The sequence below is a fragment of the Pteronotus mesoamericanus genome, unplaced genomic scaffold (genome assembly GCF_021234165.1).
Source record: "Pteronotus mesoamericanus isolate MK-2021 breed Mesoamerican mustached bat unplaced genomic scaffold, CSHL_Meso_final contig_702, whole genome shotgun sequence".
Taxonomy (NCBI): Eukaryota; Metazoa; Chordata; class Mammalia; order Chiroptera; family Mormoopidae; genus Pteronotus; species Pteronotus mesoamericanus.
Genome location: NW_026555239.1, coordinates 2,683,593 through 2,705,955, shown reverse-complemented (window position 1 = coordinate 2,705,955; position 22,363 = coordinate 2,683,593). Strand labels below are relative to the sequence as shown.

Here is a 22,363-nt window from a genome sequence, read left to right as displayed (position 1 = left end):
GCACATGCGTGAAAGTGCGTCCCCGCCCCCGCCTCTCTTCCGCTCGGACCCTGGCCCTGGCTCTGTCACCTCACAGTAGTCGTTGCCCGTGGCGGGCGTGGGGCGCGAGCAGCGTTGGGGCGCGAGCAGCTCAAGGCGGCCTTTCCCCCGCCCCTCAGGCCGGGCCCAGGCTCGGTCCCCTCACGCTCCTTTCGCTCCTCACCCGGGTCGGGTACGGGGAAGGTCCAAGCCGGGTGCCAGTGGGACTTTGTGGCCACCGCCACGGTCCCGATGGAGCCTCCAAATCTCTATCCGGTGAAGCTCTACGTGTACGACCTGTCCAAAGGCCTGGCCCGGCGGCTCAGCCCCATCATGCTGGGTGAGGGGGTAGGGGGCGGGCAGGAAGGAGGGCCGGGACAGCCGGCCGAGGTGGGGAGGCCTGGGCCCAGGCTCGTGGGGCAGACGTGGGGCCCAGAGGATGGAAAAAAGCCCGGGTAAAGGAGGGAGGGATCTGAGATTTGGGCCCCTATGTCCCACTTTGCCGTTTGAATACTAGGGGAAGGGAGAGGAATCACGCCCTCTCTTATCCCTTCAAAGCCCCTTCAGCTAGGAGGTGGGGTAAGCCGGCGCTGGGTCCGGGAGGGTTCCCTGCCTCGCTTGGCGAGCCCTCTAGCTCTTCCACGGCGCGGAAGTGAGGATGCCTGCCGCGTGGTGCGCCTCGTAGTGAAAGGGACACTGCGGAGGAGATTCTCCGGTGGCCCTCGGAGAGCCTACCCTCCGTGCCAAAAGAAAGCTCTTTCTCCTGTCGCTAGGGTAGGTGGGGGGAGAAAGCTAGAGCTGCGATAGCCCTTCTGTAGAGTTGAAGTCAGGTCTGCTGGAGCCCGAACTCGAGAATTCACCAAGTTCGGCCTGACACAGTGGGACTGCTTTTGCAGTTCTGGGGGAGGATTGGATGCTGTTGTGTCAGTAAGGATAAGGGAAGTATTTCAGGAGTGCTCCATTAAACTACTTAACCACCAGGATCAAACAACATTATAACCCAAATACCAAACGCCTTGTGTAACATAGTGATTGTCAGGTTTGTGATTTCAGGTGATATTGGGCAGGAAAGCATTCCAGGAACTGAAAATCCAATAGCTTTGGCAACATCCATTTGAGTGACTGTTTTTTTCTGGCTTATGGAGACATTAGAGAATGTTTTGGTTCGTGTGCATAAGAGAAGAGGGCAGAAGTCAAGTAAGCAAGGCTACCTTTGAGGGCATCTGTTCAATATCCTTGAGTTTCTAATGTGCTGTAGTGAGTTGAACTTAACTTCTTAACCCTGGGCCAATGAGTGGTTCCTATATTCAGCTTTGCCTCAGAACCTCCTAGGGTGAGGCTTGTGAAAAATACAAAGATACCTTCATCTTCAACATGTATTGTGAAATGGGAATTTAAAAAAACAAAAATAGAAGAGTTCATTAAATATCCAAGTGTGTCTTTAAAGCAAAGGATATGTACATACTTGCTTAGACAAATAATAACCTAGAAGAATACAAAAGAAATGGTAACAGTGATAGCTTATAGAGAAGTGAACCTGCCCTTTACTGGTGTGGCTCAGTGGGTCGGGTATCATCTTGCAAATCCAAAGATTGCTGGTCAGGGCGCATGCCTGGGTTGCAGTCCAGGTCCCCAGTTGGGGGCATGTGAGATGTTTCTCTCCTTATCTTCTCCTCTCTCTAAAAATAAATAAAATACTTTTTAAAAGTGAACTTGAAACTGGAAGACAGGAGAATTATATAGTACATACATATATTATCTATCCAAAATAAGCAAAGTTTTAAATACATGGATTCTAGAGCCTCATTACATAAGTATTAAATAAAACTTTTCTGGAATTTTGGTCCAAAAATCTGTATTTTTGTTTTTTATTTTAATTTTTTTATAGATTCCACTTTAAAAAAAAAGATTTTATTTATTCATTTTTAGAGAGAGGGGAAGGGAGGGAGAAAGAAGGAAGGAAACATCAGTGTGGGGTTGCCTCTCTCACGCCCCCGCGCTGGGGACCTGGCCTGCATCAGGCACTTGTCCTGACTGCGAATCAAACCAGTTACCCTTTGCTTCGCAGTCTGGCACTCAATCCACTGAGCCACACCAGGCAGGGCAAAAATCTGTATTTTTACAAAGCTCCTCAGAGAATTCTGTGTAGCCAACCCATTACTGGATAGAAGTTGGACCTAGATTGTTAAAATTAGTAGGGCAAATCTGAAAGTACTTACAAAGTCACTGTTTGGGGAAGGTGCTAGTTACTAAGATTATATCAGTCAAGTTCTAACTAAACTTCTTGAAATGGAGCCATTTGGTTAGTTTGATCATAGTGAGGCATTAAATATTTCCTAGATCCAAAAATAAAAGCCTCCTCCTTTATACTGGGTATTTTTTGTCGTGTTCTGTTAGCCAATAGTTATTGATTTTTGGTGAAAGAGATCTTACGAATCATTATTTCATGATTCATTCAGCAGCTGTTTACTGAGTACCCACTCTGTGCTGTCTATGTCTTAAGCTTAGCTAAGGATGACATAATGAACAAAGATACTCTGCCATCATGGAGCTATTTAGTGTGTAAGACATTAAAGATAAATAAGCAGCCCTGACCGGTGTGGCTCTGTTAGTTGGACATCATCCCACAAAGTGAAAGGTCGCCAGTTCGATCCCCAGTCAGGACACATGCCTGGGTTTTGGATTCAGTCCTGTTCCAGGTAGTTACGGGAAGCAACCAATCGATGTTTCTCTTTCACATGATATTTCTCTCCCTCTCTCTCCCCCTTCCCCTTTCCCTAAAAATAAAAAAAAAAAGATTGCAAGTTGTGATAAGTGCTGGGCTGTACAGGAAGCAAACTGTGCTGAGAAAGAAAATAAGGACACCTACTTTAAGTAAGGGCTATCAGGAGTGGTGACTTTTAAGTTGAGAATTTAAAGATGAGGAAGAAGTAGCCAAATCCAATTCTCCCTTCTCTCCAGCTTTTCCCATATTGCTTTTATGCCTTTTGTAAAATTAATAAAGACAGCTTTATCAAAGCTAGGAGTCATTGCTTTCTAGAGTTGAAAACTTATGAAAAATGGGCATTGCCTTACTGGTTCATCACATCCAGACAGCACTAACCCAACTCTGGTAATAGCTATTTCCATTTCTAAATATATTTGAAACTTTAAAAAATCAATTTGTTTCCTGATTTTTCCAGTGACTTCTCTGAGCATATTAATGGCTAGCATCGATTGAGAGCTTACCATGTGCCAGATCCTTTTATTTTTCTGAGAACTTTGCATGTATTATAATCCTCATCACAATTTTGTGAGGTGTATCCTGTTATTACCTCTAATTTTCAGTTGAGGCAGAGCTGGGTTATGAACAAAGGCAGTCTGACTTCCAGAGCTCATGTTCTCAGTCATTTGCTATATCACCTCTACTGTATAAGGTGTTGCCTTATAATTTATGCAAATTAGGTACCTTGTTCATGTTTATAATGGCATCTTTGGCCAACCGTTTCAAGTTTGGATGAGGTAAAAATCTGGGCTCAATGTGTACATGCCATTTATAATCGTAGATTTATGATTACTCCTCTTAGGTCTCATTTTCCCAAACTAAATTCATGTGACCTCATCAGCAGTATCCTCTTATTATTATGGCAGTCATCATGGTAAGACTCCATCTAGCTCTATTGCAGTCGTGACTGGACTAGATAGAGCCCAATTCTCTTCTCCAAAACAATGTAGACTCCCTGTCTCCTAGAATGCTTCCCATAAAGATATTCCTGTTGCGCAGTCCCTCGATCACCATGAAAATGGTCCCAAAACTATCATTTTTCTAATCTAGCAGACAGCCTGATTGTACTGTTTTTTTTTTATTGTCACCATTCGCCTAAGGTAATTAACTGTTATAATTGTCATTTGATTCCTCTTAATAATTTTGGCTGCTCTTTAAGTTTCTTGACCTCTTTCTGTGCTAAAGTACATAGAGATAAATGCAAGAGGGTTTGGATTTTTTTAAGTTGTAGTAAGAGGTACCTTTGTATTTGCTGATTGTTTTCTGACTTGAAGTTTTTTGTACATGCACATATCCTGACATCATATATACACATGGCTGAACACAATCTAATGAATATTTGAGATTTTACTCTATGCGCAGTTCCTCACTTAATTCTATAGTGCAAGTAGTAATGAAATGGAAGACATCAACTCTGTTCTCCAGGTGTTCCTTTCACTAAAAATAATGTACGTATGTATATAATGGCATTAAAGAGATTGTGATTAGATGCCAAAATGAGTGAATGGTGAAGCAGTTATTTTAAGCCTTGAAGGAAAAGAGAGCTCTGGGTGGGTGGCTCATATGGTTGCAGGTTCAATTCCCAATCAGGGCACATGCCTAGGTTGTGGGTTTGATCCCCAGTCAGGACGTGCAATCAATCGTTTCTCTCTCCATTCTTCTCTCTCTCTAAAATAATAAAAATATCCTCAAGTGAGGATTTAAAAAAAAAAAGAAGAGGGGAGAGGCCATGGTGAGCTGGATGTGTCAGAAAGACTTTAGCAAAAACCTTGAGCTTCTGGAGGGCAGAGATTCTGTCTCTTTCCTCTGTGTGTCCCCAGCAGCCAGTCAGAGCTAGTGCTCAATAAATATTACACAAGTGATTGAGACTTGACAGTTAAGTAGAATTTATTTGAAGCTGAGGGGGTTTTTTTAAATGTTTTGATGCCATCTATTGTGCTTTGTTTTAGATTTTTATTGTTCATTGTGTGAACTGTTCTATATGCAGCTAATGAATTAATTTAGTGATCATGCAATTTCTTTATGGCAGAACGAAAACTGATGTGGCTTACAAGACCCTCTGTGATCCAGCTCCTGCTTTTCCTTCTACCCTCACCTATCTCCACGTTCTGACACAATCCTTTCTCAAGAGAATTAAGCCCTGGGGAAATTGATCTGAATGACCGTTTTCTCAGTCTCCCAATAGCTACCATGGGGCTTTAGGGCTTGATTCTCTTGCAGAACCCCAGTGGAGAAGGGCTGCTGTGCACCCCTCCAGACTGAACCAGGTCAGTTCTTTTTGTACCTCTAGGCTTTTTAAAGGCTGTGCCCCTGCCAGGAATACTTCCTCTCCTCATCTCTTGGCCTGGCCCGCTTCTCTTCAGGTCTCAGCTAAAATGTCACTTCCTCCAGGAAACTTTCCCTGAACCCCATTCCCCCAAATCTTGGTCATGCGTTCCTATTATGTGCTGATAACATCCTCTACTCTCCTGTAATAGCATTCATCATTTTATTTTATAATTTCTTGTTTTCTTATCTGTGTCCACACCTACCCCAACTGGACCGAAAGCTCCACTGGGGGAAGAACTCTCGATTGCAGCCCCGGAGTCTAGCAGTGCTTTGCATTCAGTAGATAAAAGCTGAGTGAATGGTGTAGCAAAGCATTGCTACAAGGCCTGACTAATAAAAACAGGCAACGATCAAGAGGGAACCCTCTCAGTACTGAGGAAAAGAACTCACACATCAGTTATTTTTATGCTAGGAAAGAATCCTGTACTGACTCCAAGGAATCTTAGTAAATTAGAGTATTAGGTATAATACTTTTAAATCTGCCTTTTTTTGAGAATTAAAGTACCCTCTCAGTTTTCACTGTATTGCATTTTGCTTTTGTGATAACCTTTCTCTGCCTAAAGTGCAAGACCCCTGCCAATAAGATTTTTTTTACATTATTGACGCAGTGACCCACTTACATTATACGCAAGTCATTTTACTTTCTCCCACCTAGATTCAATATTTACCCAGTAATCCCAGAGAAGAATAAGCTGATTTTTTTAAGTTAATGTTAACCCTTTCACATTGCTGGTAATCTGGCAAATGACCAAGCCAACCATCAGATTAAAACGTTTTTAGTTAAAAACAGTTTCTCACTGGGGGCGGAATCTGCGAGGTGAGCTGGGGCTACATTTGCTGTGTACCAACGAGCTGACGCTGCCTGCACAGAGGCCCCCGGTCGCTGGATCCCCGTCACCACTACCCACTTTATGCTTATGCATACGCATTTTTTAGCACCAGCTAAAAAATATATAACAGATCTGCAACTGCAGTATAACAGCTGCAGATCTTGAGCATGTCTTACAACCAGCACGTATGTCTATGTGCACAAGCTCCATCTATCTTAATGGATGAGGAAGGAGATGGAGTATTTTCTCCTTGGCTTTTATACACTCATTTTACATTTACAATCAGTGGAAGGCTGACTACTGCAGACCTCACTTTTGTGTTATTCATGATGGAAAACAAGGCTGATATCCACGTGTTCTGTTTGTTTTCATGTACATATTTTCATAGACCTCAAAATCAGTGCATTGGATATGCTAACAAGCTTGGAGACAGGCATCCACCTGACCCACCTGCTCTCCAGCTAGCTGAGGAAATCCTAGTGGGAAGATAATCTGCTTCTGTAATGTGCTAATACCCACTGAGCCTAATTCATTGTCCCACAGTGGCCTTGTGTCCTAATTCAGTCTCAAACCACCACCTCCTACTCACTTACTCCCACCCCAGTCCAGCCAGAAACATTTAAGGATCAACCTAGTCCCGCATTCCATTGCCTGTCACCCTGTGCAGGGAGCCATGGCCCTCACTCTTCTTTTTTTTTCTTTTTTTTCTTTCTTTCTTTCTTTCTTTCTTTCTTTCTTTTTTTTTTTTTTTAGAGAGAGAGAGAGAGTGGAAGGGAGGGAGAAGAAGAGGGAGAGAAACATCGTTCAGTTGCCTTTCTCACACCCCCAGCCCGGGACCCAGCCCACAAGCCAGGCATGTGCCCTGATCGGGAGTTGAACTGGTTCGCAGGCCAGCACTCAGTCCACTGAGCCACACCAGCCAGGGCAGCCTCATTCTTTTCCTCCTGAGAGCAGGCTGTCAAGCAGCTACCCTTACATTTCTGTCTGAGCTGCTCCAACAAGTACATCACCATAGCTTGCTTTTTCTTGTTTTTATGCTGGACAAACCATGTGTCTTTACTTGTAAAATGAGTTAATAAATACTTGCCCTACTCTACCATGTACAGATATGTGAGAATAAGGATAACTATGAAGCACTTCTTTAAAAGATTTTATTTTTAGAGAGGGGGAAGGGAGGGAGAAGAGGGAGAGAAACATTGATCAGTTGCCTCTCACATGCCCCTAACTGGGAATCGCACTGGTGATCTTTTAGATCGAACAGGCCAGTGGTCAGTCCACTGAGCCATGCCAGCCAGGGCTGAAACACTTCAAATTAAGAAAAGATGTGGATCCGCTCAATCCACGTTTGGATCTTTTTCCTACAGTCCCTATCACCATTCTATGAATGGATAAGACCTTGAGCGTTCCTTGATGTAGTTGAATAAGGAGGAAGCATCATGTCCAGCCTCCAGACTCATTTAGTGAGCAACATAGAAACTATCAAGAGAATAAAGCAGGGTTTGTATCTTGCAACTTTCTAATTCTTTTTCAGGTGTAAAATAACTGACAGGATGGTCTCTGAGGCCCCTTTTTAAAACTCCATTCATTTAATAGGGCTGGGTTAGAACTAATGCATGTGTTCACCTGTCTTCCTAGGTCACTGAACATGGCAGCTAAGTTAGGGGTTTAGGATTTTGGCCTCAATAACACTGTGAGTCAACAGAGCTAACAAAACAGAATACCTCATCTCAATTGGCCATGCAGCATCTGTGTTCCAGGTACTTTTCTAAGTGCTGGGATTACAAAGATACATGAGAAATTGTCCTCATCTTTGAGCCACTTGTAGTCCAATCGGGGAGAAAGACACAAAAATAGGTAGTTTTGATACCAAGGTAATAAGAGCAGCCATAAAACTTTCAAATTCTAAATCCTGAAAGAAACAAGCTAGATAGCCTTTTTTAGATGTGTGTGATATGGTAGGCACTCTCTAGGCATATTTCACGTGTCATCTCTTTTCATCTTGGAAATGTTATGAAGTGGACACTATTGTTATGCGTTGTTGTTTTTTGTGTTTTTTTCTAACAGGAAACTAAGGTTTAAACAGCACTGTCCAGTAGGACTTTCTGCAGTGGTGGAAATGTTCTACATCGGCACTGTCCTATGAGTAACCACTAGCCACATGTGGCTGTTGTGTACTTGAAATATGGTAGTGCAATTGAGGAACAGAACTTGTTCTTTTAATTTTAATAGTGATCAGTGGTTACCATATTGGACAGTCAGGCTTAGAAAAGTTCTCAATTTTTACAAGGTTCTATGTGACCTGATCCTCTATTATCTCTGCTCATCTCCTACTTTTCTCCTCCTCATCCACCGACTCTAGCCACCCTGGCCTTCTTGAGGTCCCTCAGATACACCTGGCCTGCCCCACCTATGCATAGCCCCCTCCCTTGTCTCCTTCAGGTTTTTGCTCAAATGTCACCTTCTCAAAGAGTCTTATCCTGGCCATCCCTGAAACTCCCAATCTCCTTTACCTTGCTCTTAATTTTTCTGTATCACTCATTGCTAACATGTTTATTATTATTTATTAACAGCCCCCTCCCCCCACCCCATAAGTGCCATGAAGATTTTTTTGTCTCCTTTGTTTACTGATCTGTCCCTAGTGCCAAGAATAGTGTCTCAAATATAACACTCAATAAACATTAGTTCACTGATAGGACTGGTAGGGTTCAGACCTGGCCTGTCCACACGAGAACCTGTATTTTTATTCACTACACTATATTTTCTCTTATGAGTGTAATGTACCTCCCAAAGTGAATGAGAGAAGGAACAGGCAAAAGAAAGCAGTATCCCTAATCTGTCCAATTTCACTGCATTATTGCATGTCTTCAAGGAAATAAAACAAATCGCTGCCATTAAGACACAAGCTGTTTTATAAATGACAGTATAGAAGAGCACATCAGCTCTATTTAATTTTTTTTTTTTATCCTCACCCAAGGACATTTTTTCATTGCTTTTAGCAAGAGAGGGAAGGAAAGGGTTGGGAGAGAGAAAGAAACATCTATATGAAAGAGAAGCATTGATTAGTTGCCTCCTGTATGCACCCCAGCTAGGGATCAAACCTGCAACTTAAGCATGTGTCCTAATTGGGAATTGAACCTCAGCCTTTCAGTTACAGGACAATGCTCCAACCAACTGAGCCACACAGGCCAGGGCCATCAGTTCTGTTTAAAACACAATGTTGCCCTGGTTCATGTGGCTCAGTGGATTGAGTGTCAGCCTGCAAACCAAAAAGGTTGCCGGTTTGATTCCCAGTCAGGGCACATTCCTGTGTTGTGAGCCAGGTCCCCAGTAGGGGGCATGTGAGAGGCAACCACATGTTGATGTTCCCTTCTCTTTCTCCCTCCCTTCCCTTCTTTAAAAATAAATAAAATCTTTTTTAAAATTTTTTTTAAAACCACAATGTTAATCCCCCCTTTTACACATAGTAAACAGGAAGGAGAAGACTTAGTGGTCTTCTAGAGTCAGCTAGAAAAGACAAGAATCCAAGCCAATTTATCTTATAGCCCAGTAAGGCAGTGTTTGAAGGTGCTTGTCCTAAATGGGTTACCTCGCCCCTTTGGCATCCAGTCTGTTTCTGATCCACTTCTGTGGAATTTTAACTCGGCTTAGATAAGGGCTGAGTCGGCCGCATAGGCGCTGGGGAATCCTCCAGGAATCCCAGGCCAGAACCCCTCTTTTCATTTGTGATCTCGTGGGCCAGAACAGCAGATCTGTGCGGGAAGAGCAGGCTGGCCTGTGGAGCTGGAAGAGGCAAACCCTGCTACATTCATTTTCCTTTGTTGTTTCATTTAGCCTTCCTGCACTGACAGCAAAGAATGAAATGTTTATGTGTAAAACAGATACAGCATTTCATGTTAATTTGTTGATGAATGTGTTGTTAGATCTCACCCACCAATCCTAAAGTCAGATTTCATTTCTCTTTTGGAGGTTTTAACCCTTTTCCCCAAGGAGGGCGTTTTACCTAATAGTAGTCTCTGTTTATCACACTTCCGTGTACCACAACTGTGATATTTTGATGTGTTATCATTACTGGCCACAACAACTCTGCACTGAAGAAACTGAGGCTCCAAGTGGTTGAGTAAATTTGCCCAAGATCCACCACTGGCCCGAGGAAAAGCCGGGATCGGAACCTTTTGTTCTCTTAACCGCCTCTGATGACGCTCAGCTGAGCCATCAGTAGGTCCTCCTGAGGGACCATGTTTTCTATCCTATTTAAAAAGTTTTCTTAAAAGGACAATAAATACAGTATATTCCCTTTATTTCCTAGGTAAATTCCATAATTGTGTAACTTATGCAAAGGAAGAAGGACAAACATATGACCTCTCCTTCCACATAGTACTTGGAGTTCCATCCTTTAGAAAGCCACAGGGCAAGTACTGAAAGAACCATTTAGCCATCAGTAAACAATGTGAAATTATAACCGAAGGCCAGCGAGCGGTGTTGATAATGCTCTCACGCCTCTCTCCGCCCGTCCCTCTCACCCCCAGCTCTGTTGCGTAGCATCCGCCGCGGACTGCTGCCAGACCTCCCTCCGGTCTGTTCCCTTCACTCTCCTCTGTGCCATTCATCTTCGGTACCTAGAGTTATCCTTTTTTAATGTTTATTTATTTTTAGAGAGGGGGAGGGAGGAGGAGAGAAAGAGGGAGAGCAACATCAATCAGTTGCCTCTCGTACGAGCCCCAAGCTCCAGTCAGGACCAAACCCACAACCCAGGCACGTGCCCCGACAGAATCAAACCAGCGGCCTGCGGTTTTGCGGAACTGCCTCCAGGCAGCTGGGCCTTGCCAGTCAGGGCTATGCTTACCTTTTAAAAACTTGGGTCTGATCAAGGCACTCTGCCACCTAACAGCCTTCTGCACCCCTGCCGTGTGGCACGGCCTTCAGTGCAGGCTCACCCTACTTTGCGGCACCCCTGCTACCCACTTGTCCTCTTAACACCATCGCTGCACCCTCTGCTCTAACCTGCAAGGCAGCCTTTTTCACGACTGTGCGTTGCACATGCTGCTTGCTTGGCCGCAACACCCACCCTGCCCCTCTTTTACTGGTTGAATCACAGCTTATGAAGACAGTTCTTTAGCTTTATTTCAGGTAGCGCCTTATTCTTACCACATGATAAAGCCTAGCACCATGTTTTAGTTAGTTATGTGTGTCTCTCCACTTGACTTCCGACTCCTTAAAGGCAGGACATTTTCACACCTGACATCATTTCTGGCACCTAGAGTTATAGAATACGTTTGCATTGACTATTTAAGCTGATGGCATTTACAGAGTTTTGCGCTCTCACTTCTGAAGGATTTTATCTCACACATGCTCCGTGAAGAAGTGGGTAATGTTTTTCTATACTATTATTTTACTATAATCTCTATAGATGAAAAAAATTAAAAAGGCAAAGTTGAAGTGACTCCAAAGGGGAAAGAAAAACATGTAAAATTGGAGTACATCTTTACCAGTGTTTTTATCTTGCGTTCTGATAGATTCTGATCACTTTTCAACTTACGGAACACGAGATACCTGTGTCGCAACCTCAGGACCTTATCGGAGACGTGCATCCCTAGAAAGTCCCTCTAGAAGTTTTTAATGGGTTCCTCTGGGTTTGAGTGATGTTCTGAATTTACTCAGGCTGGGAGGCCATTTAGTCTAGTCTCAGTGGCTAAATCTCTTCTTTTCTCCACAGGGAAACAACTGGAAGGCATCTGGTAAGTTGGGTGGGACTCCTTACAGTGACTGGTTTATGAAACAAAGCTGTACCCATGCATTTCAGCTTCCAGTCCGTGGTGTCCAGCTTGAAACCTGGCCTTCTGTATCACAGATCTTCAAGCTGTAATGCAGTGGTTCTCAACTGGGGATTATTTTGACCCCACTCCCAGGGACATTTGGCAGCATCCAGAGACATTTCGGTGGGTGGGCAGAGGCCAGGATGCCTCTGCAAACACCCTACCGTGCGCAGGCAGCCCTCCACAGCCAAGGATTCTTCACCGCAAGTGGCAGTGGTGCTGAGACTGAGGAAGCCTGTCCTAAAGGGAGGCCGAGGGGTGTGCTGCCCACCCCGACCCAGGTTTCTAACTACAGAAGGCTCGGGGCCCCAGTCATCTGTCTTAAACACTTCTACTTTGTTCTCTCACTATGGACCTGTCCCCGTCAGACAGGATCATGGCTGAGCTCTCGGTTCCATTTATGAGGAAACATGAGTCAGTATATTTGCTCTTGACTCCCATTGACTCCCATGCTGACACTGGATTGACCAGAATGACCTTTTGCTTTGTTTGACTCGAACCTAATAATGATGACACCTTCACCTGAAACAGGCCCACACTTTTCGCATCATCTGCTCTTGCCTCAGTGCGGTCCAGGTTCACTCCTGTCAGTTTAAAAAGCCTGGGGACCCACCTTGCTCTTTATTTCAGTAATTCACTTATCAAAATCAGGGTGACTCTCTAGGGACTGCCCTCTGCTCACATGACCTGCTGCAGTGGTTCTCAACCAGGGACAGTTCTGAGACATTGGGCAATGCCTGGAGACATGTTTGGTTGTCACAACTGAGGGAGTAGGGGTGCTACTGGCATCTGGCGGGTGGAGACCGGGACACTGCTAAACGTCCTGTACCACACAGACAGCCCGCAACGATTATCCTGCCCCAAATGTCAGCAGGGTCACAGCTGAGAAACCGTAACCCATGTTCTTTATCTTGCCTTCGTTTGGTTAGTTTTATAAGGCTGTCCTGTCCTTGGGCAGAGATGATTCTCGTTGCAGCGTCTTGATTCCTTTTTCTCGGACCGGTTCTACACTTTCTGGCTTACGCTCTCTCCTCTGCGTTGCAGGCACACCTCCATCGTTGTGCACAAGGATGAGTTCTTCTTCGGCAGCGGTGGCATCTCCAGCTGTCCCCCAGTGAGTGTCTTTCCCCACAGCCTGTCCTGCAGTCTCAGGTCCCTGGGGATTCCCAGAGACCAGGAACGTGGCTGCTACTCTATATGTTCTGGCTTCTAGCCTAGCGTATGCGGGTCTGTTGCATAGTTTAAGACTCAGCTCAAGAAAACTCTTCTCAGACCCTCTAGCCAGTCGCTCTCCTCTCTGCTCCCATGGCACTTCTGGATCCTTCTGTGTCACACTGAGCATGTTATGGTGAAATTAGCTGTTCCTGAGTCTCCACAAGGAGCTACATGTAAGCTCCTTGTAAGCTGAGACCATGTCTCACTTTTCTGTCCCCATGACCAGCTCTGTGCCTGGCTCATAGTATGAACTCAGCCAGTGCAAAGCTGAATGTGCGGGCTGAGAGGTAAAGCGAGCTGCCCAAAGTTGCACAGCCAGTTAAGTGGCGCCAGTACTAAAACTCAGGTCTTTGACTCTAAAGCCCATGCCATTTTCCAAAATATTTCTTTCTGAGCTATCTAAGGATTGTCACGGAGGCGCTCAAACAAAGGCCACACGGCCATTCATTTTGATATTCACAAAGCGGGGGAGGTCATTCTTGGTATTTTCTCACAGGTCCCACACCTCCTGTAAGGAATCCTTTACTAAGCCCAGTCAGTGCCACCTTGTCAATGTGCCTTAAATCAGCCCCTCCCTCCTCACCTACTCTCGTTTCTCCAGAGCGTCCCCTTACCCCAGGGCACGCTTGTGTCTGGCCTGGGCCACAGCAGTCAGGACTCCTTTGTCAGTCCGTCCTCCCATGGGAGGCAAAGTGACCGTTTCAAAATGAAAACCTGATCATGGCATTCTCCTGCTTCAGTCAGAACTCTTCCCCACTGCTGTTGAAATAAAACCCAGAAAGCTCAGCGTGACCGCCAGGGCCCTAGCTGCTCTCGGTCACCATCTCCGGACGACCTCTTCTCAAGTCATGCCCTCGCCTACCCCCCTTCTTCTCACTCCTTGAACACACCTTGGACGTTTAAACCTGTCCTCTGACCTCACTGCACCTCCCTGGCCCCTCACTGTGTCACGCCTGTCCCTCCTTCAGATCTGAGCTCCATGTCACTTTCTCAGGCAAGTCGTCCCTTACCTTTCCAGCTGGGACAGTCCCCTGTCATATGTACTGACAGCATTCTGTAGTTTCCAGCAAGACCCCTATTGCAACTCATAATCACACTTTGGTGTACAGGATTATTTTTGTCTGCCTTCCCGAGGGCAAGAATCTCATCTGTCTTGTCCACATCATACCCCTAGTGCCCAGCATAAGGCCTGGCATATAGTAAGTTCTCAATAAATATATGTTACATAAGTGAATGACAGGGAGGTCAAGTGGTGACATTTTAGTCTCTGGTAACTCAGATAATTTTTCTCTGGCTACCATGATTATCCTGCTCACCGTGCCTGCCCTCGTGCCTGGAACAATGTCAGGCATGCAGTAAGTGCTCCTTAGCTATTGCGTAAATGCGTGCTCTGTGCAGGCAGCCCTGACGTGGAGTGCTCTTTTTCCCAGCTCACTCCCAGCCCTGTCCTCCCCAGTGACGCTGGTCCTTCCCCCTTGGCTGGGGTACCCCCGGGCCTCAGGCTCTCTCGTGGTCTGCAGGGGCAGCCCGTTAGCCCATGGCCAAGGGTCTCCTCTAGGCCTTTCAGGGGCCATTAGCTCCCTTGCCTGAGGAGCCCTCTTAGCAAGGTTAGATTATCCTCACATATTGTAGAAGAACTGAATTGCGAAAATACCGGCCAGCCCGCGAGATTTCTCACAGTCCTTCACATTTTCCCAGTGTTCAAAGGATATTGAGTGTGTCTCTGGGAACACCGGTTGCTTACCTTATGAATGCAGATGCAGAAATGCGGCCTGTCAAGTGGGAGCCATTTCCAGTTGTCCCATTCTACCCTCATGATCAGGCATGTTGGGGACAAAGGGAGACTTCAGATTCTGGGTTCCTATCTTTCTGTCAACTGAATGAGTGGACAGCATTGGGAGCCTGACCTGCGTGAGACTCAGCTTCCCAGAGACCCCCCAGAAACTAGAAGCCCAACTTCTTAGCCATTTTTCTAGCATTGGCCATGGAAAGTCTCCAAGAAGCTCTAACCATGTGTGTCCAGCCCGAAGGCCGCATGCGGCCCAGGATGGCTGTGAATGTGCCTCAACGTGAAATTGTAAATTTACTTAAAACATTATAAAAATTTTTTTGTGATTAGGTGTCACAATGTATTTAATATGTGGCCCAAGACAATTCTTCCGGTGTAGTGCAGAGACGCCAAAAGGTTGGACCCCTGCAAGCCACAGTAGCCCTGATGCAAATAGGAAATAACACCCTTCATCGGGCCTGGGTGCTCTGAAAGTTAAAAGTTGTTGGAACAGAGCATTTGTGGTCTCCTATGGAAAGCCATATTTAAAAATTCCACAGAAATAGTAATTTAATGACTTTCTTTGGGTTGGCTCTTTTAGGGAGGGACATTGCTTGGGCCCCCAGACTCTGTGGTTGATGTGGGGAACACAGAAGTCACAGAAGAAATCTTTCTGGAGTACCTGTCCTCCCTGGGGGAGTCTCAGTTCCGGTGAGTGGAGACAGGGGTGGTGGTAAGTTGTGTCTGTCCCCCCCACTAAGTGATCAGCCCCCCAGGAGCGGCCACCAGGTCATAGCCCCCGGAGCACTCAGCACAAGGTCTGGCCCAGCATTTGCTGAATACATATGCAGAGAGGGCAGTTACCGTCCCACAGAAGTACTCAGCATTACTCTGAGGCCAATGTTGCGTCCTAGCAGACCTTCAGCTGAAACGTTGAGAAAAGGATGGGCTATTGATTCCTTCTGATTACAATCAGATGCTGCTATTTTAGCAAATGCTGCTCTCCACCCACACTGGCCAAATATTTTATCCTGAAAATCAAAAAACAAGGTTTGTAGAAGGGTTGGGATAAAATACAAACTTGAGATTTTTCTCTTAAAGAAGCTTTAGTCAGTTTCAGGAAGTGCTAAACTGGAACCCTAGGGTTCTGCTTTTGTGAATGTAAAGATTCTCCTGAAGTTGTAGAGGAGCCTCGTGTTTGTATTTTATCCTTCCCTTCGAAAGCTGTTTTCAATGGTCCAGAGAGGCAAGTCAAGCAATCCTTTGGAGAGAAGGGAAATCACAGTCCTCATGGGCTCACCCTTCTACCACCTGGTGTGACTTATTTCATCCACTTGCTTGCTGACTGTCTCATATCTGTTCTCCAAACCTTTCTCACAATGTAGAGGTGAAGCCTACAACCTCTTTGAACACAACTGTAACACCTTCAGTAACGAAGTGGCCCAGTTCCTGACCGGGCGGAAGATCCCTTCTTACATCACTGACCTTCCCTCTGAAGTTCTCTCCACGTAAGTGGCCTCTCTCTGTCCCTGCTTTTGAAGTCCCGCTTTATAATCAGTGCCACTCCTCTGCCCATGTCTGCCCTCCCCTGGTGTCGGCAGACTCGCCCCAAGCCAGTGGGCCCTGTCATGAAGGCAGCTTCAAACATGGAAGGCCAACCAGTTTCCTCTTCTCAGCGATGCTCACCTTGTTACCACCTTCGCCCACCTTGGAGTTGGACCACTCTATCCTGGCCTGTGTACAGCTGCAGAACTTAGAAACCCACGTGTACAGCCTTTCCCACTGCACATGAAGCGTGCCACTCCCCATGAGTGCCTGCTTAAAATGCAGGGCTTTTTAGCCCTGGCTGGGTAGCTCAGTGGGTTAGATGTCATTGTAAGATGCCGAGGTTGCAGATTTGATTCATGGTCAGGACACATACAAGAATCAACCAGTGAATGCTTAAGCAAGAGGAACAACAAATCTGTGTCTCTCTCCCTCTGTCTCTCTCCCTTCCCCCACAAAACACCTCTCTTTCTAAAATCAATAAATAAAAAATAACACATAAATAAAAGGACACACCCACCCAAAGCTATCACACCCCTCCCAGCCTTTGCTATTGACCTCGTTCAAGCAGCCTCTGCCCACTCCAGGACAATGTCCATTTGTTGACTCTGACTCAGTTTCTCCTGAACTGGGGCTCTGTCCAACAGAGACAGCTGGCAGGTTTAGCAGGCTCAGCAAGGCGAGCTGTTTTTCACCCTGAGTAGGAACCCTTTAGGAAAAACTTGGCTGGGAAACGAGGCTGTTGTGTCAAGTTGGTGAGGAAAACCCCGTCTCCCAGCCCTGGCCCTGCCTTCCTTAGTGGGTGTGTGAGACCCCAGCGCCTTCCTAAAGGATCTAGGTTATGGGGCCTGAAACAAGCTTTAGTAGCTGGAATGTTCTTGTTATTATGTGATGGGTGGAGTCCCTGAGCTTGTCTGAATTAAGGTTAATATTCCTCAGTTTCATCTGTTTATGTTTTGGAATATTTCATTCCCCTTGAGCTTGGGGACAATTTTCAAAAATGGCAGGATCCCCCAACAGAAACAAACCCACTAACTGAGGTGTGTTGTGGGCAACCTGTTTTAAGGCTGCAGTAATCTTGGAAAATCTCTGAGATGCAGTGCAGTATTCCTTCCAGCTAAGTTCCTTTGAACAAACAGGGAGCCCTTTGCAAAGTGGCATTAACACCTTCTAACAACCCACATTTGTTGTTTTTCCCGACTCTTCCCTGTTTCCCTAGCAGACCTCAGTTCCTGGAGGAATCTCACTCCTGACTTTACCTTTTTTGTGTCCTTTTTTTTAAAACTCAGCTTCCTCGTTAAACTTTATTTTTATCCTCTTGTACCATGAGAATTCAAGATGCAAGTACAAGAAGCTCTAGTTCCTGTATGTAGTCAGCCTGTTCAAGCCACAGCTAACCAGGACCTAGAAGCAAAGGTAGTGAGATAGTAGCATCTACTGAGGAGGGGACCCCAGGAGTCAAAATGCGGAACAGGCTATTTAGAGATCCCCCCCAGCTGTGACAAACCACGTAGGAGGTAGGTGAGAAAGTGGAATGTGTCCTCCCCGGTGCGGCGGTGCCAGCTGCAGCGGCCTGTGCCCCAGAGCCCACCACAGCTTCTGTGTCTGTTTTCTCCACAGCCCCTTCGGACAGGCCCTGCGGCCCCTCCTGGACTCCATCCAGATCCAGCCTCCCGGAGGGAGCACCGTGGGCCGACCCAATGGCCAGAGCTAACAGGACTGCATGGACCGCCCTGCCTCGCCAGGGCTTTTTCTTTTTAAACAAAACAAACCCTACCAGATTTCTATTTTATAATTTTACATCAGAGCTAACAACCAGGGGACAGCTTTTTAAATTTCCCAGGGAAGGAGATCATCAGGCTGCGTGTAGGACAATGCTGCTAAGAAACAGAACAAAACGCCATCCCTTCTAATAGTATTATACTAATTTATTAAGGCTGTCTTGTCTGTGAGTTCACTTGTGACCCTGCTTCCTAAGCGTCCTCCACGCCCGAGAAAGGGAGTGGGTTAACGCAGAAAGTGGAATCACAGTCTGGGGGAGCCCCAACCTAGAACCTCTCTCCAGAGGACGCCCATGCGCTACCCAGGTGGGCGTTACAACACTCATGACCTGGAAGCAGTTTCTCTCTAGTGCTAAACGAACCAAAGGAGTTGGTGTACTCGGAACCAGTTTGAGGATGACTCACCCAGCCTAAGTGAACTCCTTAGCCACAACCTGTGTCACCTTCCCTCCTGTACCCCAAGCAAGGCCACGGGGTCAGAGCTGGAGCAGCCAGAAGCCTCAGAGTGGAGGGAGAGTGACAGCAAGTGTCAGGCAAAGAAAACAGGATAAAGCCACTCCCTCCTAGACCGATTGCCAATCCTCTGACATCAGTTTTGGAGAACCTGCCTTGCTGCCTGCAGGCTGCTCTTCCTCAGCATAGCTGACCTGTCGTGACCGCTGGAGGTCGGGGCCGGAGCAGCAGAGACCCGGGCATTTTGTCTGCAAGGAATAATGTAGGTCATGTGCAGTCACCGGACCCACCCCCCTCAGACCAATATGCAGTCTTCGGCTAGGACCAAGGGGAAATGACTCCCTGCTCTAGGAAAATATCCCTGATGTAGAAAGATAATAATGAACAATCAAGGTGGCAAGCAAATTTAGAGTTGCTGTCGATAGGAATTTTTACATTATCCTAAATGTGTTTTGAAGACACGTGTTGTTTCCCTTGTCATTCTGAATTTAAGGAAGCATGGCATGCATGGGCATTTTCCTTTTCAGCTGCTGCTAAGAGCTTACAGGCAGGGAACAATCTGGAAGTTTCTTATCTAGAGAGGCTTTCAGATTCCTTTTCTTCACTTGAGTCTCCCCTTAAGTTAGCTTTTGGGGAAGTGACGGTGGGGAGAGGACTGAGCGCTGCCAGGTGCCTGCGTCCCAGCTCTGGCGTTCTTGGGCCTCTCCTGCCACTTCTCAGACTTGAATTATGTTGTCTTTCCTGGGGTTTGGCCTGCAGCAGGTGCCTTTCCTCTCCAAAAAGCTGCTGCTCACCCCTGGCCACCTCTCCTCCCGCCTGTGCCATCAGCCGTAGCAGTCGGCATGATCAGGGTCTCAGCTAGAGGAAAAGATGCCATTCTGCCTTAGTGTTCACCTGTGACCTGACCAGAGGCACGTGCGTGATGACCAGCTGTGATGTCAAGTGACATTTTGGAACTTCTAAGGTTGGAGGCCAAACCAATGAGCAGTTTAGTTCTAATCAAGACGCACTGATTTGCCAGAATGCATGGTAATGTATATTGGAGCAGAAACTGGCAGGGAACCCTACTTAACTGTTGACCGACTGGCTGAATGGATCATGGAGAATGAGTCTCAGGCCGGTGCATCCCAGGAAGGCAGCGTATTGGTCCATGCCTTTTCCAGCCTGCCTTGCCCAGCCCTCTCTCTCTACCAGGCTCTTGCTCCAGACCCCTCCACACAGAGCTCTAGCCAGAGGGTGGGCCTCACAAGCTCATTCTCTCCTCCCTCCTCCTCATTTCCAGGCCTAACTTGGTTCGCCCCTCCCAGCAGCCACCTCCAGACCCAGGGCTGTACTAAGAAATGGCTCCCCTGAGAGGCTTTGAGTCACTTGGTTCATCAAAAGTCCCTTTCATGTCCAGCAGCTATTTGTGCCAATGCCTGTGCCCTAGGGGAGAGACAGAGGGGTCAGTAAACTGCCTTCTCGGAGGCCTGCAGGAAAGCAAGCTCTCCCTATGCCACCCAAGTCCCAGCGGCACTAACTTTGGAAGCTCAGGCTCAGCGCGCCCCCTCGGCCCCCCCCATCCTTCATTTCTCGTCTCCCAGCACCTCAGGAGCGTGTCCTCTGTGCCCAACCAGCTCCACATGAGCATGTATGGGTGAGCAGAGCGACAAGTGAGCCATGTGTTTGTTTGTAGCGCACAGCGGACACTCCATAGAGGTCCACTGGTGTAAAAGAACAGGGAAGGAAGAGGGATGAGACCAGCACCCCCACCCAGAAATAAAGCTTGTACCTTTGAGATTCCTTATTGCCCTTGAAGTCAAACTAATAACTGTTTAGTACAGAGATGTTTGCCGGTTTTCTTTGATGTTTTTTCTAATGCAATAAACTCACTTCTGCCTGCTGTACTTGTGTCATGCTTGGCGTTCTGGGTGTACGTCCAGCATGAAGCCGCCTTGGCTTCTCAGCCTCTGAGCTTGGCTTGCTGAGTCTGGATATGCTGCCTTTGCTCGGCTATAAGCCTCACAGGTAAGAAGCAAAGAGAGCAGCGAAGAGTATGACTTTCACTGTTAGTTTATAAAGATGGAGACATGGCCCAGAGAGAATACTACTTGCCCAAGGTCACCTCACAGCTGGTGGTGGAGTAAGACTCAGCCTTGCCCTGGCTGGTGTGGCTCAGTGGATTGAGCACTGGCATGCAAAGCAAAGGGTCACCAGTTCAATTCCCAGTGTAGAGCACATACCTGGGTTGCAGGCCAGGTCCCCAGCAGGGGGTGTGTGAGATGCAACCACACATTGATGATTCTTTCCCTCTCTTCCTTCTCCTTTCTAAAAAGTAAATTTTTTGTAAATCTCAAAAAAAAAAAAAAAAGGCCTGGTCTGCTGGCCCCAACATCTGTGATCTAGAAGACCTGGGCCACCGGAATATCTGACCTCACTGAGAACAATTCACTTCTGGCTTCAGATGGGTCCCAGGGATCTCTCCCCACCTTGTTACCATCACCTCACTGAACAAGTGTTATGGCGAATGACAACTCTCCAAATGCCCCCTACTGCTACCAGACACTCCAGCTTGACTGCAGGTGTCTGCAGGTTCAGTTGCCTACCTTTGAGCACCTTCATGGGCCCGGACTGTGCTGTGTGTTCTCATGCAATGGACTGGAGGTGCAGGTACTGGTCCCACTCACAGATGGGAAACGGCTATCCAGGTGGCAGGTGGCTGAGCCCTTGAATCAAGGCCATGTTCTCACCACCACCCACTGACGCAGTGTCTTTGCAATGTGCCAGTTTAAGAATAAAACGAGGTTCTGTCTCCAGAGGACACAGGGCAGATGGCTTTGACTTACATATTTGCTTCCCAAGAGCTGACATGTTCAGAGACAGGAGCCCTTAAAAGTGCCTGCCCTGCCCTGGCTGGTGTGGCTCAGTGGATTGAGTGCTGGCCTGTGAACCAAAGGGTTGCCGGTTGGGTTCCCAGTCAGGGCACATGCCTGGGTTGCAGGCTGGGTCCCCAGAAAGGGGCGTGCGAGGGGCAGCCACACATTGATGTTTCTCTCCCTCTCTTTCTCCCTCCCTTCCCCTCCCCTCTCTAAAGTTGGATGAATAAAATCTTTAAAAAAAAAAAAAAAGCGCCTGCCCTGATCCTAAGTCCTAACTTTGCCACTTTGGGCCCGTCCATTTGTCTCTTCTCACAAAGTGGTTTTGAAGAGAGTTGATGTAAAGCACTTCGCCCAGCGCCTGGCACAGATTAGGTGCTCGGTGAATATCAGTCTGAGGGAAGGGTTCATTCAACTGTCACCAACTGAGGAGTCTGCGAGCCAACTCCACGCAGAGGCCCCGGCCATTCCTCTCTGCTGAGGACAGTTTATAAGACAAGATACTGTAGACATGCACTGCCCGCTTCTGGGGGAAATGGCAGGGAACACACTTTACCCTTAGATCTGGCGACTCATGGCAAGTCAGACCAGGGTAAGTCCAATCCCGCGAACATTGCCCTGGGAGCCCGCTGCGCGTGGAGCAGCGCTGGCCCCTGTGCTAGGGGCGCAGACAAGGCCCTGCCAGGCAGGCAGGAGGGACCGTTTCTGGGAAGGCTCAGAGACAAAAGGGTGTGCAATTGGTCATCTCAGGTGGTGACAGCACTCAGAAAGATATAAAACCAGGGGGCAGCAAGGGGAGAGGGGTATGTGCTAGGAGTTGGGGAAGCCTTGTGCAACAAGGTGATGTTAAATCTGAGATCTAACAAAGCCCAGATCTGAGGGATGAGCATTCCAGGCACAGGGAGCAGCAAGTGAAAAGAACATTGGAGAGACTGAGGGAGACCAGAGTGGCTGGAGCACCAGAGCAATGGGGGACGGCAGGGAGGTAGGATG

At 47.0% G+C, this 22,363-nt stretch overlaps 1 protein-coding gene across 1 annotated transcript; it reads left to right on the top strand.

Annotated features, from left to right (window-relative positions):
- Positions 1-72: 72 nt before the first annotated feature.
- Positions 73-20,392, top strand: DESI1 (desumoylating isopeptidase 1). Its single transcript, XM_054582454.1, has 6 exons — positions 73-358; positions 11,654-11,675; positions 12,798-12,867; positions 15,338-15,447; positions 16,122-16,244; positions 17,902-20,392. The coding sequence occupies exons 1-6, from the start codon at positions 271-273 to the stop codon at positions 17,993-17,995; spliced, it is 507 nt and encodes a 168-aa protein (XP_054438429.1). The 5' UTR covers positions 73-270; the 3' UTR covers positions 17,996-20,392.
- Positions 20,393-22,363: the final 1,971 nt, after the last annotated feature.